The 19755-nt window shown below is 48.1% G+C and overlaps 1 protein-coding gene across 1 annotated transcript in view; it reads left to right on the top strand.

The window, feature by feature from the left end:
* Positions 1-19755, top strand: part of CACNA1S (calcium voltage-gated channel subunit alpha1 S) — a 268666-nt gene that overhangs the window by 225603 nt on the left and 23308 nt on the right. Inside the window, 2 exon segments of the mRNA XM_069946057.1 lie at positions 2317-2419; positions 8649-8750. Of these exon segments, the coding sequence (XP_069802158.1) occupies positions 2317-2419; positions 8649-8750 (205 nt within the window).

The raw sequence follows: 19755 nt of genomic DNA, 5'->3' as shown, positions 1-19755 counted from the left end.
GGTTTGAAGGCCAACACCCTTAGAGTGCACATGACAGCGATAAATGCACATACGGACGGAGAATATGCCAACAATCCTCTCATCACCAGGTTCTTTAAAGGTCTAAAAAACCTCAGACCTTCAGTCCGTTCACCTGTCGCCACGTGGGACTTATGTCTGGTCCTCAATAAAATAACCCGACATCCTTTCGAGCCGTTAGAATCCATAGACTTGAAGTGGTTGTCCTTCAAAGTTTTGGTTCTCCTAGTGGTAACCTCCGCTAAACGCCTGGGAGAGCTTCAGGCCTTATCTTGCCGTTATCCGTATCTGAAGTTCATGCCGGATGGTCTCCGGCTCAGGACTATGCCATCATTCATCCCTAAGGTGGCTTCATCTGCCAATATAAACAAGGAAGTGTTTTTGCCTGACTTCTGTGCCAATCCGGCCTCTGAGGAAGAACAACGTCTGCAGCTTCTGGATGTCAAGAGATCTCTGAAGTGTTATCTATCTCGGGTCCAAGAGTTCCGCAGAGATGAGAACCTCTTCGTGTTGTTCTCTGGCCCTAGGAAAGGGTTAAAAGCCTCCAAAGATTCGCTGGCGCGGTGGATTAAATGTACCATCTTGGAAGCCTATGCCTCTGAGGGATTGGATCCTCCCCATCCTCTAAAAGCACATTCCACCCGAGCGACGGCCACCTCCTGGGCGGAAAGGCAACAAGTACAGCTGATTGACATCTGTAATGCGGCATCCTGGACAACGTCATCTACATTCATAAGGCATTACCGGCTGGATACTCAGGCGGGGGACCCAGCCTTCAGTACGGGAGTTCTGTCAGCAGCTCGTATGTCTACCTGATAACCCCCCCTTTTGTGTCTATTGCATATCCCACATGTGCTGCCGTAGCCGAAGAGGAAAGTGAAAATTTGTTTACTCACCTGTAATTTTACTTTCCTCGAGGCATTAGGCAGCACACTAACCCTCCCAATAAATTTTATTTGCATTTATGTTGTCTATTTTATTACACAATTGCTGTTTTTCAGGTGTGGATATTTAAGGGTAATCATGCTGTCTCCAGCCTATAGGATGTGTTCTAACCTTTTATGCTAATCTAAGATCTAGGTGGGCGGTCCTGGAGTGGGGTCAGTGGGTACTGACGACCCATATGTGCTGCCTAATGCCTCGAGGAAAGTAAAATTACAGGTGAGTAAACAAATTTTCACTATATGACGCTATATAACATTATATAACACTATATGACGCTATGTGAGGCTATATGACGCTATATAACATTATATGACGCTATATAACATTATATAACACTATGTGACGCTATATAACACTATATGACGCTATGTGAGGCTATATAACACTATGACACTATGTGACGCTATATAACACTATATGACGCTATATAACATTATATAACACTATGTGACGCTATATAACACTATATGACGCTATGTGAGGCTATATAACACTATGACACTATGTGACGCTATATAACACTATATGACGCTATATAACATTATATAACACTATGTGACACTATATGCCGCTATATAACACTATATGACGCTATATAACATTATATAACACTATGTGATGCTATATAACACTATATGACACTATATAACACTGTGACGCTATATGACACTATGTGACACTATATAACACTGTGACCCTATATAACACTATATGACGCTATGTGAGGCTATATGACACTATATAACACTATATGACACTATGTGACGCTATATGACACTATATAACACTATGTGGCACTATATAACACTATATGACGCTATATGATGCTATATAACACTATATGACACTGTGACGCTATGTGAGGCTATATAACACTATATGATGCTATATGATGCTATATGACATTATATAACACTATATGACACTGACGCTATATGACGCTATGTGAGGCTATATAACACTATGACACTATATGACATATAACACTATGACACTGTGACGCTATATGACGCTATGTGAGGCTATATAACACTATGACACTATATGACATTATATAACACTATATGACACTGACGCTATGTGAGGCTATATAACACTATGACACTATATGACATTATATAACACTATATAACACTGTGACACTATATGACGCTATGTGAGGCTATATAACACTATATGACACTATATGACAATATATAACACTATATGACACTGTGACGCTATATGACGCTATGTGAGGCTATATAACACTATATGACGCTATATAACACTATATGACACTATGTGACGCATACAGGTATAATGTGCTGTAGTAACTTATCCCTCTCTATTCACCCTGCGCTTCCTTTATAGAGACTGGTCAGTATGAACATGCCGCTAAATAGTGACGGGACGGTTACATTCAACGCCACTCTCTTCTCACTGGTCAGGACCGCGCTAAAGATCAAAACCGAAGGTAACAGACGCTTCTGCTGTTATATCTGTATATCTGTCTATATATATATATATATATATATATATATATATATATATATATATATATATAAAAAAAATCTGTCCTGCGATTATATCTGTATATCTATCCTGCTGTTATATCTGTCCTCATATATAATCTGTTCTGCTAGGATATACACACTGCTAAAAAAATACAATTATTATTAAACACAATTGTTGACAAATAGCAGGACACCCCCTATAACGGAGAGATTCTGCAGGTGGGGAGCACACACCATGTCTCTGTTCTCATCCCTTCTGGCTGCATTTTTGGTCTATTTAGCATTCTGTCATTGCTCTCACCCAAACACCTACACCCCACACAGGTGGCTCAGGTAGTGCAGCTCATTCAGGATGGCACATCAATGTGAGCTGTGGCAAGAAGGAGAGCTGTCTCTGTCAGCGTAGTGTCCAGAGGCTGGAGGCTACCAGGAGATGGGACGGCACACCAGGAGACATGGAGGAGGCCGTAGTGTCCAGAGGCTGGAGGCTACCAGGAGACAGGCCAGTACACCAGGAGATGTGGAGGAGGCCGTAGTGTCCAGAGGGTGGAGGCTACCAGGAGATGGGACGGCACACCAGGAGACATGGAGGAGGCCGTAGTGTCCAGAGGCTGGAGGCTACCAGGAGACAGGCCAGTACACCAGGAGACATGGAGGAGGCCATAGTGTCCAGAGGCTGGAAGCTACCCGGAGATGGGACGGCACACCAGGAGACATGGAGGAGGCCGTAGTGTTCAGAGGCTGGAGGCTACCAGGAGATGGGACGGCACACCAGGAGATGTGGAGGAGGCCGTAGTGTCCAGAGGCTGGATGCTACCAGGAGACAGGCCAGTACACCAGGAGACGTGGAGAAGGCCGTAGTGTCCAGAGGCTGGAGGCTACCAGGAGACAGGCCAGTACACCAGGAGACGTGGAGGAGGCCGTAGTGTCCAGAGGCTGGAGACTACCAGGAGACAGGCCAGTACACCAGGAGACGTGAAGGAGGCCGTAGTGTCCAGAGGCTGGAGGCTACCAGGAGACAGGCCAGTACACCAGGAGACATGGAGGAGGCCGTAGTGTCCAGAGGCTGGAGGCTACCAGGAGACAGGCCAGTACACCAGGAGACGTGGAGGAGGCCGTAGTGTCCAGAGGCTGGAGGCTACCAGGAGATGGGACGGTACACCAGGAGACATGGACGAGGCCATAGTGTCCAGAGGCTGGAGGCTACCAGGAGACGTGGAGGAGGCCGTAGTGTCCAGAGGCTGGAGGCTACCAGGAGACAGGCCAGTACACCAGGAGACATGGAGGAGGCCGTAGTGTCCAGAGGCTGGAGGCTACCAGGAGATGGGACGGTACACCAGGAGACATGGACGAGGCCATAGTGTCCAGAGGCTGGAGGCTACCAGGAGACGTGGAGGAGGCCGTAGTGTCCAGAGGCTGGAGGCTACCAGGAGACAGGCCAGTACACCAGGAGACATGGAGGAGGCCGTAGTGTCCAGAGGCTGGAGGCTACCAGGAGACAGGCCAGTACACCAGGAGACGTGGAGGAGGCCGTAGTGTCCAGAGGCTGGAGGCTACCAGGGGACAGGCCAGTACACCAGGAGACGTGGAGGAGGCCGTAGTGTCCAGAGGCTGGAGGCTACCAGGAGATGGGACGGTACACCAGGAGATATGGACGAGGCCATAGTGTCCAGAGGCTGGAGGCTACCAGGAGACAGGCCAGTACACCAGGAGACGTGGAGGAGGCCGTAGTGTCCAGAGGCTGGAGGCTACCAGGAGACAGGCCAGTACACCAGGAGACATGGAGGAGGCCGTAGTGTCCAGAGGCTGGAGGCTACCAGGAGACAGGCCAGTACACCAGGAGACGTGGAGGAGGCCGTAGGAGGCAACAACCCAGCCGCAGGGTTGTGCAGGGAGGACCAGGAGGTGCCTTGCCAGACACCTGCACAATGACCTCCAGCAGCCACACATGTACACGTGTCTGCACAAACGGTTAGATACCGACTCCATGAGGACGGTATGAGGCCGGATGTCCCCAGATGGGGGTCACAGCCCAACACCTTGCAGGATGCTTGGCATGTACCAGAGAACACCAGGATTGGCAGATTCACCACTGGCGCCCCCTGTGCTGCTCACAGATAAGAGCAGGTTCACACTGAGCACATGTGACAGAGTCTGGAGACGCCATGACTCCTGTCCCATCCTCCACTGATACAAACTGACTATTTTATTTGCTATATACAGCCCCAAAATGGAAGTCTTATATCTCATAATGTGTCGAAAAAGGTCGCCTCTGTTTACCAAAAATGTAAAATGTTTAGACTGAGCAATTCGAATGCATCAGAAGCCTCACAGGGGCTGAGACCGAATGATCACTTATCTGAAGGTGATGTATCACTATTACACGGAGCCATGTGTCACTATTACACGGAGCCATGTGTCACTATTACACGTAGCCATGTATCACTATTACACGTAGCCATGTGTCACTATTACACGTAGCCATGTATCACTATTATACGTAGCCATGTGTCACTATTACACGTAGCCATGTATAACTATTACACACAGCCATGTATCACTATTACACATAGCCATGTATCACTATTACACGTAGCCATGTATCACTATTACACGTAGCCATGTATCACTATTACACGTAGCCATGTATCACTATTACACGTAGCCATGTGTCACTATTACACATCTCCATGTATCACTATTACACGTAGTATCACTATTACACATAGCCATGTATCACTATTACACGTAGCCATGTGTCACTATTACACGTAGCCATGTGTCACTATTACACGTAGCCATGTATCACTATTACACGTAGTACTATACACATAGGTATCACTATACACTAGCCATGTGTCACTATTACACGTAGCCATGTATCACTATTACACATAGCCATGTGTCACTATTACACGTAGCCATGTAGCACATAGCCATGTATCACTATTACACGTAGCCATGTGTCACTATTACACGTACACTATTAGCCATGTATCACTATTATGTATCACTATTACACGTAGCCATGTATCACTATTACACGTAGCCATGTATCACTATTACACATATGTATCACTATTACACGTAGCCATGTATCACTATTACACGTAGCCATGTGTCACTATTACACGTATGTATCACTATTACACGGTAGCCATAGCCATGTATCACTATTACACGTAGCCATGTGTCACTATTACACGTAGCCATGTGTCACTATTACACGTAGCCAGTATCACTATTGTATCACTATTACACATAGCCATGTATCACTATTACACGTAGCCATGTATCACTATTACACGTAGCCATGTGTCACTATTACACGTAGCCATGTACTATTACACGTAGCCATGTATCACTATTACACGTAGCCATGTATCACTATTACACGTAGCCATGTATCACTATTACACGGAGCCATGTATCACTATTACACGTAGCCATGTATCACTATTACACGTAGCCATGTATCACTATTACACATAGCCATGTATCACTATTACACGTAGCCATGTGTCACTATTACACGTAGTATCCCTATTACACGTAGCCATGTATCACTATTACACATAGCCATGTATCACTATTACACGGAGCCATGTATCACTATTACACGTAGCCATGTATCACTATTACACGGAGCCATGTGTCACTATTACACGTAGCCATGTGTCACTATTACACGTAGCCATGTATCACTATTACACGTAGCCATGTATCACTATTACACGGAGCCATGTATCACTATTACACGTAGCCATGTATCACTATTACACGTAGCCATGTGTCACTATTACACGTAGCCATGTATCACTATTACACGTAGTATCACTATTACACATAGCCATGTATCACTATTACACGTAGCCATGTATCACTATTACACGTAGCCATGTGTCACTATTACACGTAGCCATGTATCACTATTACACGTAGCCATGTATCACTATTACACGTAGCCATGTATCACTATTACACGTAGCCATGTGTCACTATTACACGTAGCCATGTGTCACTATTACACGTAGCCATGTGTCACTATTACACGTAGCCATGTATCACTATTACACGTAGTGTCACTATTACACGTAGCCATGTGTCACTATTACACGTAGCCATGTATCACTATTACACGTAGTGTCACTATTACACGTAGCCATGTATCACTATTACACGTAGCCAAGTATCACTATTACACGTAGCCAAGTATCACTATTACACGTAGCCATGTGTCACTATTACACGTAGCCATGTATCACTATTACACGTAGTGTCACTATTACACGTAGCCATGTGTCACTATTACACGTAGCCATGTATCACTATTACACGTAGTGTCACTATTACACGTAGCCATGTGTCACTATTACACGTAGCCATGTGTCACTATTACACGTAGCCATGTGTCACTATTACACGTAGCCATGTATCACTATTACACGTAGCCATGTATCACTATTACACGGAGCCATGTGTCACTATTACACGTAGCCATGTATCACTATTACACGTAGCCATGTATCACTATTACACGTAGCCATGTATCACTATTACACGTAGCCATGTGTCACTATTACACGTAGCCATGTATCACTATTACACGTAGCCATGTATTACTATTACACGTAGTGTCACTATTACACGGAGCCATGTGTCACTATTACACGTAGCCATGTATCACTATTACACGTAGCCATGTATCACTATTACACGTAGCCATGTATCACTATTACACGTAGCCATGTATAACTATTACACGTAGCCATGTGTCACTATTACACGTAGCCATGTATAACTATTACACGTAGCCATGTATTACTATTACACGTAGTGTCACTATTACACGTAGCCATGTATCACTATTACACGTAGCCATGTATAACTATTACACGTAGCCATGTATCACTATTACACGTAGCCATGTATCACTATTACACGGAGCCATGTATCACTATTACACGGAGCCATGTATCACTATTACACGTAGCCATGTATCACTATTACACGGAGCCATGTATCACTATTACACGGAGCCATGTATCACTATTACACGGAGCCATGTATCACTATTACACGGAGCCATGTATCACTATTACACGTAGCCATGTATTACTATTACACGTAGTGTCACTATTACACGGAGCCATGTGTCACTATTACACGTAGCCATGTATCACTATTACACGTAGCCATGTATCACTATTACACGTAGCCATGTATCACTATTACACGTAGCCATGTATCACTATTACACGTAGCCATGTGTCACTATTACACATAGCCATGTATCACTATTACACGTAGCCATGTGTCACTATTACACGGAGCCATGTGTCACTATTACACGTAGCCATGTATCACTATTACACGTAGCCATGTATCACTATTACACGTAGCCATGTATCACTATTACACGTAGCCATGTGTCACTATTACACATAGCCATGTATCACTATTACACGTAGCCATGTGTCACTATTACACGGAGCCATGTGTCACTATTACACGTAGCCATGTATCACTATTACACGTAGCCATGTATCACTATTACACGGAGCCATGTATCACTATTACACGTAGCCATGTATTACTATTACACGTAGTGTCACTATTACACGGAGCCATGTGTCACTATTACACGTAGCCATGTGTCACTATTACACGTAGCCATGTATCACTATTACACGTAGCCATGTATCACTATTACACGTAGCCATGTGTCACTATTACACGGAGCCATGTGTCACTATTACACGTAGCCATGTATCACTATTACACGTAGCCATGTATCACTATTACACGTAGCCATGTGTCACTATTACACGGAGACATGTATCACTATTACACAGAGCCATGTATCACTATTACACGTAGTGTCACTATTACACAGAGCCATGTGTCACATGTATACAAATTCTCAGGAATGTCCAGGAATAGCCAAACTCCTCAAACACCCATGGCCTTTTCTGCCAATGTTTCCTGAAGATCCCGGAAGGCTTCAAGGGGCTCCTCTCTGACCCTATGAATGTGCCGTGTCTGACCCTATGGATGTGCCGTGTCTGACCCTATGGATGTGCCGTGTCTGACCCTATGGATGTGCCGTTCTACATATTCTATTCTGAGGGGAAAACCAGGTGCTGATTTATTTGGTAATTCTTTATTCCGTCTTTTTATTTCTTTTAGGCAACTTTGAGCAGAGTAACGAGGAACTGCGAATGATTATAAAGAAGATTTGGAAGAGAACGAGCATGAAGCTGCTGGATCAGGTTATCCCACCGATTGGAGGCAAGTATACGAGATTACTTAGCGCAGGGTGTAGGAGAAGGTAAGTATGGGGGGCTCGATCGGGGGGTGGGTTGGCTCTGCCCCCGGTGCGGGGGTGGCAGGTTCCCTTTAACCTTGTAACCTTTATACCTCACAGTGATTAGTAGGAGTAAAAAAAACTAAAACATCTGTCCAGGTCCTCTAGGTAGATGGAGAATAAGAAGGTTTTGGGTCTTAGAGACAGGGGGACCCAGGATGAGTGTGTGGACAGAAGGATCTATATACACACCGGGACGATGGTCAGATGTCTCACAAACAGCCAATCAGAAAAGAGAAAATAGAATTAAAAAAAAAAAATAGTCCGACTTGTAAAACGTTCCCTTAACTTCTGCAATAAAAGAAAGAGAAGAGGGACGTCCCAACAAAAATATATAAAAAGTATCAACACAGGCAAAAAAATATCAAAAAGAATGAAAGTATAAAAACAGGCAAAAACAATCAAAAAGAATGAAGTATGAAAAAGTATAACAGGCTAAAAAAAAAAAAAAAAAAGAATGGAGAAGTATAAAAACAAAAAAAAACAAAAATGAGAAAGTATAAAAATTTTAAAAAATTCTAAATATGGAAAAGTATAAAAACAGGCCAAAAAATCCAAATGAATATAAAAAAATAAAAACGGGAAAAAGAATGAAAAAAATTAAAACCAGGATAAAATTTCAAAAATAATGAAAAAGTAAAACGAATAAAAAGAGTTTTGGTAAAGTTGATTGTTTGTCATAGAAGCTGCGGAATCTGGTTGTTGCTGTTGCTGTTCTCCCCTGCACTCCTTCCTCTGTTCTTCTGCTCCCTAGCTAAAGCACCTGGGAGATCATGGTCATGTGACCATGCTGCTACCAACATTACGGGTCCTTAACCCCTTAACGACATCGGGCGTAAACTTACGCCCTCGCGCCCTGGTACTTGGCGCATCAGGGCGTAAATTTACGCCCGATGTTTCCCCGATCGCTGCGTGTTCACACACAGCGGTCGGGGAAGATGGCCTGCTATAAATCATAGCAGGCCATCTTAGCTTCACGGCACGGGGGGTGGTTAACACCCCCCGTGCTTACGATCGCCGCTATAGGCTGATCAATTCAGATCAGCCAATAGCGGCGATCGGAACCTTTCCGGGTCATCGGTGACCCGATGACCCGGAAAAAAATGGCGGTCGGTGCTGTCCGAGGACGGCACCGACCGCCATTACTGTAAAAAGTAATGGTGATCGCCGTGCCACCGGCCCGATCGCCGTGAACTGGCCGGCCGTTCACGGCGATCGGGCCGGTGGCACGGCGATCAGAGTCCAGCAAAATAATAAATACCTGCCCTGGACCCCTCAGCTAGGTAGCCGAGGGGTCCAGAGCAGGTATTTGTACATTACTCACCTGTCCCGGGCTCCTGATCGGCGTCTTCCTGGGTTCGCGGCGTCCTCCGTCATTCCGTTCGGTCTTCGGGTCTTTCCGGCGGTCCCCGTCGTCTTCTTTCGGCTATTTTCGGCTCCAGCCTCGTCATTTTCCGGATTTTGCGCTCTGCTGCCCCCTAGCGGCTGATATGTGTAATACACTTATCAGCAGCTACAGGGATATTCAGAATATAGAAAAAGGTTTTTTTTTTTTCCAAATTTTTTTTTCTTCTATTTTCCGCACCCTATCGCCGCTGAGTGTTGATCAGCATCGCACGAAAGTGCGCTGCTAATCAGCAACTCCTCCTTTTTGGCGTAGGGTGTTTTTTTTCTATATTCTACTGCCACGGTCTGCTGATAAGTGCCGAACATAAGTGCGGCATTTATCAGCAACTCCTTTGTTGGCGTAGGTTTTTTTTTTATACTTACTGTAAAAAAACACGTAAAAAACACTACATTACACCACACTACATTGAATAAAGTTTGACACTACACCACTACATACCCCATATACTAGTCCCCGTATAAAGATGGCCCCCAGGGTGTTTTCAGCGTCAGAGGGATACGTTATTATTGCCTCCGACACCGAAACAGCCAGTGAGGATGAATGGGGGGGATCCTTCTTTTCCGCCAGTACCGTCCCAATAAGAGATGACGGTATGGTGTGAAATTCTACAAACTCTGTGAGAATACCTCTGGGTACACTTACAGATTTGGGGTACGTGCACACTGCGGAATGGCGAAGGATAACCCTTTGTGCATTCCGCAGCTGGCACCCGCCGGTGGACTGATGGAGGCGCGTGTCTCTACCCGTGTCATAGACTCCATTCTATGCACGGGCGGAATCCGTCGTCCATCCAAAGAATGAACACATTGGACGGAGAGCGGAATCCGCCCGTGCATAGAATGGAGTCTATGACACGGACGGAGACGTGCTCCTGCATCACTCCGCCGGCGGGTGCCAGCTGTGGAATGCACGAAGGGTTATCTGTCGCGATTCCGCAGTGTGCATGTACCCTTAGAGTGTATGTAGGAAGGGACACCCGAATGCAGCCCCCAGATGCCCCCTCCCCCCCCATCCTCGGAGTTAGTGGGAAGATCGTCCGGGAACTGAGCTTCCCACTGCTGGATAAAGGTCACTACCTGTACGGGGATAACTCTTATACCAGCACCCCCTCTTCTGGTCCCTCGCTGCTCGAGCTACTGTAGCTTGCGGCACGATCCGAACATATCAGAAGCAGTAATAGCGCCCTAATATTTAGCAGCCATGGAGCGGACCCAGCGCTTCTGGATATGAAGGACCCCGTATCGCACCAGGACAACATTTACCAGGTGACGTCCCCCACACTGGAGAAAGGGAGACCCCAGAAGAAGTACAGAGTGTGGGGTAACAGGGGGATCAGGAAAGACAACATTTTCCAGTGTGACGCCTGTCCTGATCACCCCGGCCTCTGCATACTGGATCGCTCCAAGGCGCACCACACGTCATTGGGGTTCTACATTATCTAAATTCTGTCCCTTATTCCTATTTCAGGGGTCACGTTGATCCGGGGATTATTCTGATCGCCATTATGGAGTCGGGAAGGAATTTTTCTCCTGTGATGAGGCTACTGTCGTCTGCCTTATGAGGGTTTTTTTTGCCTTCCTCTGGATCAACACAGGTTGAGTTTGATGGACACCTGTCATTTCCAACCTTATAAACTAATAATTGGCCTAATACCCCCAAATAAATTAGAATTGTCCCTTTTCCCCAGCTAAGTAGGTATGGCCGCCATTCCCATTAGAGGATGCCATGATGCAATTACAAAGCCTCTGTGCGGCCAGGACAGTAGAAACCCCCCACAAGTGACCCCATTCTGGAAACTACACCCCATAAGGAATCTAACAAGTGGGGCAGCGGGGATATGGCCCCCTGGTGACGGCCACATTTGGGACGTGAAAATGAAAAAAATTGTATTTTTTATTTTCTTGGCACATGTTCTACGTAAGTGCCCGTCACCAGTGGGATCCATATGTTCACTGCACCCCTTGTTAGATTCCTTATGGGGTGTAGTTTCCAGAATGGGGTCACTTGTCGGGGGTTTCTACTGTCCTGGCAGCACAGGAGCTTTGTAATTGCGACATGGCCTCCATCCTCCATTCCAGCCTCTAAATGGCGCTCTGTCCCTTTGGTGACTTGCCCTGTGCCCATATGGCACATTATGCCCACATGTGGGGTATTTTCGTACTCAGGGGAAACTACCCTACACGTTTTGTGTTCATTTTCTTTTTTAACCCCTTGTGGAAATGGAAAAAAATCAAGGCTAGACCAACATTTAGTGTAATTTTTGTAAAATTTTTACTCTAAATCATTAATCTTGTCATGTTTTTTCATTTTCACAAGGGGCTAAAAGATAAAAAAAACATTTAATGTGTAGAGCAATTTCCCCTGAGTACGGAAATACCCCACATGTGGACATAAAGCGCCATGCGGGTGCAGGGTAAGCCTCCAAAGGGAAGGAGCGCCATTTGGTTTTTGAAGGCTGGATTTGGACGGAATGGATTTCGAGGGGCCATGTTGCATTCAAAAGGCCCCTGTGTTGCCAAGACAGTTGAAACCCCCCACAAGTGACCCCATTATGGAAACTGCACCCCTCAAGGAATGTAACAAGGGGTGTAGTGAGCATATGGACCCCACTGGTGACGGACACAAATGTGGAACAATGTGGCGTGAAAATGAAATATTACATTTTTTACACTATAATGTTGGTTTAGCCTTGAATATATCATTTTCACAAGGGGTTAAAAGAGGGGAAAAAAACAAAATGTGTAGCGCAATTTCCCCCGAGTCCGTAAATACCCCACATGTGGACATAAAGAGCCATGTGGGCGCAGGGCAAGCCTCCGAAGGGAAGGAGCGCCATTTCGTTTTTGAAGGCTGGATTTGGATGGAATGGATTTTGAGGGGCCATGTTGCATTCAAAAGGCCTCTGTGTTGCCAAGACAGTTGAAACCCCCCACAAGTGACCCCATTATGGAAACTACACCCCTCAAGGAATGTAACAAGGGGTGTAGTGAGCATATGGACCCCACTGGTGACGGGCACAAATGTGGAACAATGTGGCGTGAAAATGAAATATTACATTTTTTACACTATAATGTTGGTCTAGCCTTGAATTTATCATTTTCACAAGGGGTTAAAAGAGAAAAAAACACACAATATGTGTAGAGCAATTTTCCCCGAGTCCGTAAATACCCCATATGTGGACATAAAGCGCCATGTGGGTGCAGGGCAAGCCTCCGAAGGGAAGGAGCGCCATTTGGATTTTGGAGGTTGGATTTGGCTAGAATGGATGATGAACGCCATGTCGCATTTACAGAGCCCTCGTGCTGCCAAAACACTGGAAACCCCCCACAAGTGACCCCATTCTGGAAACTGCACCCCTCAGGGAATCTAACAAGGGGTGCAGTGAGGATATGAACCCCTTGATGACGGGCACATTTGTGCCGTAAAAGTGAAAAAATGAAATTTTTCCCTTTCACGTCACATTATTCCACATTTGTGCCCGTCACCAGTGGGGTCCATATGCTCACTGCACCCCTTCTTACATTCCTTGAGGGGTGTAGTTTCCAGAATGGAATCACTTGTGGGGGGTTTCCAGTGTCTTGGCAGCACGAGGGCTCTGTAAATGCGACATGGCCCTTGAAATCCTTTTCAGTGAAATCCAGCTTCCAAAAGCCAATTGGCGCTCCTTCCCTTTGGCGGCTCGTCCTGCGCCCCCTTGGCACTCTATCGCCACATGTGGGGTATTTCTGTACTCGGGAGAAACTGCGCTACACATTTTTTTGTCTTTTTTTGCCTCTTATCCCTTTAAAAAAATGAAAAATTGAAGGCTAGAACAACGTTTTAGTGTAAAAAAATAAATTTTTCTTTTTTCACGCCATATTGTTCGGAAAATCTGTGAAGCACCTGTGGGGTCCAGATGCTCACCGCACCCCTTGTTACATTCCTTGAGGGGTGTAGTTTTCTAAATGGTGTCCCTTTAGGGGTGTTTTTTAGGTTTTGACACCCCAGAGCCTCTGCCAACCTGAAGTGGTACAGTCAAAAATGACCAAATATAACGGAGGCGTTGAAATTCACTAGGCGCTCCCTTATATCTGAGGCTTGTGGTTGCGTCAAGTAGCGCAATAGGGCCACATATGGGGTATTTCTATAAACTGCAGAAACGGGGCAATAATTATTGGGGTGCATTTCTCTGGTAATAGGTTCATAATTATGAAAAATATTGGATTACAATAAAATCTCTGCAGAGAAAATTAAAATTTTCAAATTCCTTACACACTTAGCTTTTATTTCTCTGACTCCCCTAAAGGGTTAAAACACTTTCTGGATGTGCTTTTGCAGAGTTTGGGGGGTGCAGTTTCTGAAATGGGGTGCTTTGTGGGGCTTTCTAACATACAGGCCCCTCAAATACACTTTAAACCTGAACAGGTCCCTAAAAATATCTGATTTTGAAATTTTACTGAAAATTTGGAAATTTGCTGCTAATGTTTTAAGCTTCCTATCGTCTAAAAAAAATGAAATATAGTTTAATAAATACCGCCAACATAAAGTAGACATGTTGCTAATGCTATTTAATATATAATTTATGTGGTATAACCACTTTCTGTATACGCAAAAAAGTTTCAAAGTTGGAAAAATGCATTTTTTCACATTTTTTCACATTATTTGGGTTTTTTTCATAAAGATTTGTTATGAGTATCGACTCCAATTTACCAGAAATGTAAAGTACAATATGTCACGAGAAAACAATCTCAGAATCAGCCGGATAGGTAAAAGCATCCCGAAGGTATTAATGAATAAAGTGACACTGGTCATATTCATAAAATTTGTCTCTGTCATTAAGGCCATTTCAGGCTCTGTCCTTAAGGGGTTAACCTCCTGTTAGTATGGAGCATACACGGATGGGCTGCAGCTTTGGAGATACTGCTGTGTGCTCATGTCGGGCATGGTCCATGAGCCCGCTTATTAGTGAACATGGGGCGTGACCTTCCTGCAACTGAGCCTTAAATGTGCATCCATAGAGCTCCCGCTGTCAGGCTCCTAACACCCCAACCAGCCCCCAAAGTCACCCCACTGTCACACAGGGAGTTCCCGCACAGCGTCAGTCACATCGGCTTCACCAGGAGCGTACGTGCCTTGCCTTCCTCCACCATCCGGGCCTCAGCGCACTTATAGCCAGCCCCACTCCCACCAGAATCACTCTCACCCATTAAAATCGCCCCTCCCACCAGAATCGCCCACTCCCACCAGAATCACTCTCACCCATTAAAATCGCCCCTCCCACCAGAATCGCCCACTCCCACCAGAATCACCCTCACCCATCAAAATCGCCCCTCCCACCCCATTAAAATCGCCCACTCCCACCAGAATCGCCCACTCCCACCAGAATCACCCTCACCCATCAAAATCGCCCACTCCCACCAGAATGGCCCACTCCCACCAGAATGGCCCACTCCCACCAGAATGGCCCACTCCCACCAGAATCGCCCACTCCCACCAGAATCACCCTCACCCATCAAAATCGCCCCTCCCACCAGAATCACCCTCACACCAGAATCACCCCTCACACCAGAATCGCCCCTCCCACCAGAATTGCCCTCACCCATCAAAATCGCCCACTCCCACCAGAATCGCCCACTCCCACCAGAATCACCCCTCCCACCAGAATCGCCCCTCCCACCAGAATCACCCTCACCCATCAAAATCGCCCCTCCCACCAGAATCGCCCACTCCCACCAGAATCACCCTCACCCATCAAAATCGCCCCTCCCACCAAAATCACTCTCACCCATTAAAATCGCCCCTCCCACCAGAATCGCCCCTCCCACCAGAATCGCCCACTCCCACCAGAATCACCCTCACCCATCAAAATCGCCCCTCCCACCAGAATCACCCCTCACACCAGAATCACCCCTCACACCAGAATCGCCCCTCCCACCAGAATTGCCCTCACCCATCAAAATCGCCCACTCCCACCAGAATCGCCCACTCCCACCAGAATCACCCCTCCCACCAGAATCGCCCCTCCCACCAGAATCACCCTCACCCATCAAAATCGCCCCTCCCACCAGAATCGCCCACTCCCACCAGAATCACCCTCACCCATCAAAATCGCCCCTCCCACCAAAATCACTCTCACCCATTAAAATCGCCCACTCCCACCAGAATCGCCCCTCCCACCAGAATCACCCTCACCCATCAAAATCGCCCACTCCCACCAGAATCGCCCACTCCCACCAGAATCGCCCACTCCCACCAGAATCACCCTCACCCATCAAAATCGCCCACTCCCACCAGAATCACCCCTCCCACCAGAATCGCCCCTCCCACCAGAATCACCCTCACCCATCAAAATCGCCCACTCCCACCAGAATCACCCCTCCCACCAGAATCACCCCTCCCACCAGAATTGCCCTCACCCATCAAAATCGCCCCTCCCACCAGAATCGCCCCTCCCACCAGAATCACCCTCACCCATCAAAATCGCCCCTCCCACCACAATCGCCCACTCCCACCAGAATCGCCCCTCCAACCAGAATCGCCCCTCCCACCAGAATCACCCTCACCCATCAAAATCGCCCCTCCCACCAGAATCGCCCCTCCCACCAGAATCACCCTCACCCATCAAAATCGCCCACTCCCACCAGAATCACCCTCACCCATCAAAATCGCCCACTCCCACCAGAATCGCCCCTCCCACCAGAATCACCCTCACCCATCAAAATCGCCCCTCCCACCAGAATCGCCCACTCCCACCAGAATCACCCTCACCCATCAAAATCGCCCACTCCCATCAAAATCGCCCACTCCCACCAGAATCGCCCACTCCCACCAGAATCGCCCCTCCCACCAGAATCGCCCCTCCCACCAGAATCGCCCACTCCCACCAGAATCACCCCTCCCACCAGAATCGCCCCTCCCACCAGAATCACCCTCACCCATCAAAATCGCCTCACCCATCAAAATCGCCCCTCCCACCACAATCGCCCACTCCCACCAGAATCACCCTCACCCATCAAAATCGCCCCTCCCACCAGAATCGCCCCTCCCACCAGAATCGCCCCTCACCCATCAAAATCGCCCCTCCCACCAGAATCACCCTCACCCATCAAAATCGCCCCTCCCACCAGAATCACCCTCACCCATCAAAATCGCACCTCCCACCACAATCGCCCACTCCCACCAGAATCACCCTCACCCATCAAAATCGCCCCTCCCACCAGAATCGCCCACTCCCACCAGAATCACCCTCACCCATCAAAATCGCCCCTCCCACCAGAATCGCCCACTCCCACCAGAATCACCCTCACCCATCAAAATCGCCCCTCCCACCAGAATCACTCACCCATTAAAATCGCCCCTCCCACCAGAATCGCCCCTCCCACCAGAATCGCCCACTCCCACCAGAATCACCCTCACCCATCAAAATCGCCCCTCCCACCAGAATCGCCCCTCCCACCAGAATCGCCCACTCCCACCAGAATCACCCTCACCCATCAAAATCGCCCCTCCCACCAGAATCGCCCCTCCCACCAGAATCGCCCTCACCCATCAAAATCACCCACTCCCACCAGAATCGCCCCTCCCACCAGAATCACCCTCACCCATCAAAATCGCCCACTCCCACCAGAATCGCCCCTCCCACCAGAATTGCCCTCACCCATCAAAATCGCCCCTCCCACCAGAATCACCCTCACCCATCAAAATCGCCCCTCCCACCACAATCGCCCACTCCCACCAGAATCGCCCCTCCCACCAGAATCACCCTCACCCATCAAAATCGCCCCTCCCACCAGAATCGCCCACTCCCACCAGAATCACCCTCACCCATCAAAATCGCCCCTCCCACCAGAATCACCCTCACCCATGAAAATCGCCCACTCCCACCAGAATCGCCCACTCCCACCAGAATCACCCTCACCCATCAAAATCGCCCCTCCCACCAGAATCACTCACCCATTAAAATCGCCCCTCCCACCAGAATCGCCCCTCCCACCAGAATCGCCCACTCCCACCAGAATCACCCTCACCCATCAAAATCGCCCCTCCCACCAGAATCACCCTCACCCATCAAAATCGCCCACTACCACCAGAATCACCCCTCCCACCAGAATTGCCATCACCCATCAAAATCCCATCAAAATCGCCCCTCCCACCAGAATCGCCCTCACCCATCAAAATAGCCCCTCCCACCAGAATCACCCTCACCCATCAAAATCTCCCCTCCCACCACAATCGCCCACTCCCACCAGAATCGCCCCTCCCACCAGAATCGCCCACTCCCACCAGAATCACCCTCACCCATCAAAATCGCCCCTCCCACCAGAATCACCCTCACCCATGAAAATCGCCCACTCCCACCAGAATCGCCCACTCCCACCAGAATCACCCTCACCCATCAAAATCGCCCCTCCTACCAGAATCGCCACTCCCACCAGAATCACCCTCACCCATCAAAATCACCCACTCCCACCAGAATCGCCCCTCCCACCAGAATCGCCCCTCCCACCAGAATCGCCCCTCCCACCAGAATCACCCCTCCCACCAGAATCACCCTCACCCATCAAAATCGCCCCTCCCACCACAATCGCCCACTCCCACCAGAATCACCCTCACCCATCAAAATCGCCCCTCCCACCAGAATCGCCCACTCCCACAAGAATCACCCTCACCCATCAAAATCGCCCCTCCCACCAGAATCACCCTCACCCATCAAAATCGCCCCTCCCACCAGAATCGCCCCTCCCACCAGAATCACCCCTCCCACCAGAATCGCCCCTCCCACCAGAATCACCCCTCCCACCAGAATCGCCCACTCCCACCAGAATCACCCCTCCCACCAGAATCGCCCCTCCCACCAGAATCACCCTCACCCATCAAAATCGCCCCTCCCACCAGAATCACCCTCACCCATCAAAATCGCCCCTCCCACCAGAATCGCCCCTCCCACCAGAATCACCCTCACCCATCAAAATCGCCCCTCCCACCAGAATCACCCTCACCCATCAAAATCGCCCCTCCCACCACAATCGCCCACTCCCACCAAAATCGCCCCTCCCACCAGAATCACCCTCACCCATCAAAATCGCCCCTCCCACCACAATCGCCCACTCCCACCAGAATCACCCTCACCCACCAGAATCACCCTCACCCATCAAAATCGCCCCTCCCACCAGAATCGCCCTCACCCATCAAAATCGCCCCTCCCACCAGAATCACCCACTCCCACCAGAATCACCCACTCCCACCAGAATCACCCTCACCCATCAAAATCGCCCCTCCCACCAGAATCGCCCCTCCCACCAGAATCACCCTCACCCATCAAAATCGCCCCTCCCACCAGAATCGCCCCTCCCACCAGAATCACCCTCACCCATCAAAATCGCCCACTACCACCAAAATCACCCCTCCCACCAGAATTGCCATCACCCATCAAAATCCCATCAAAATCGCCCACTACCACCAGAATCGCCCACTCCCACCAGAATCGCCCCTCCCACCAGAATTGCCCTCACCCATCAAAATCGCCCCTCCCACCAGAATCG

The sequence above is a fragment of the Dendropsophus ebraccatus genome, chromosome 11, assembly GCF_027789765.1.
Source record: "Dendropsophus ebraccatus isolate aDenEbr1 chromosome 11, aDenEbr1.pat, whole genome shotgun sequence".
Classification (NCBI taxonomy): Eukaryota; Metazoa; Chordata; class Amphibia; order Anura; family Hylidae; genus Dendropsophus; species Dendropsophus ebraccatus.
This window is presented reverse-complemented; position numbering and strand designations above follow the sequence as displayed.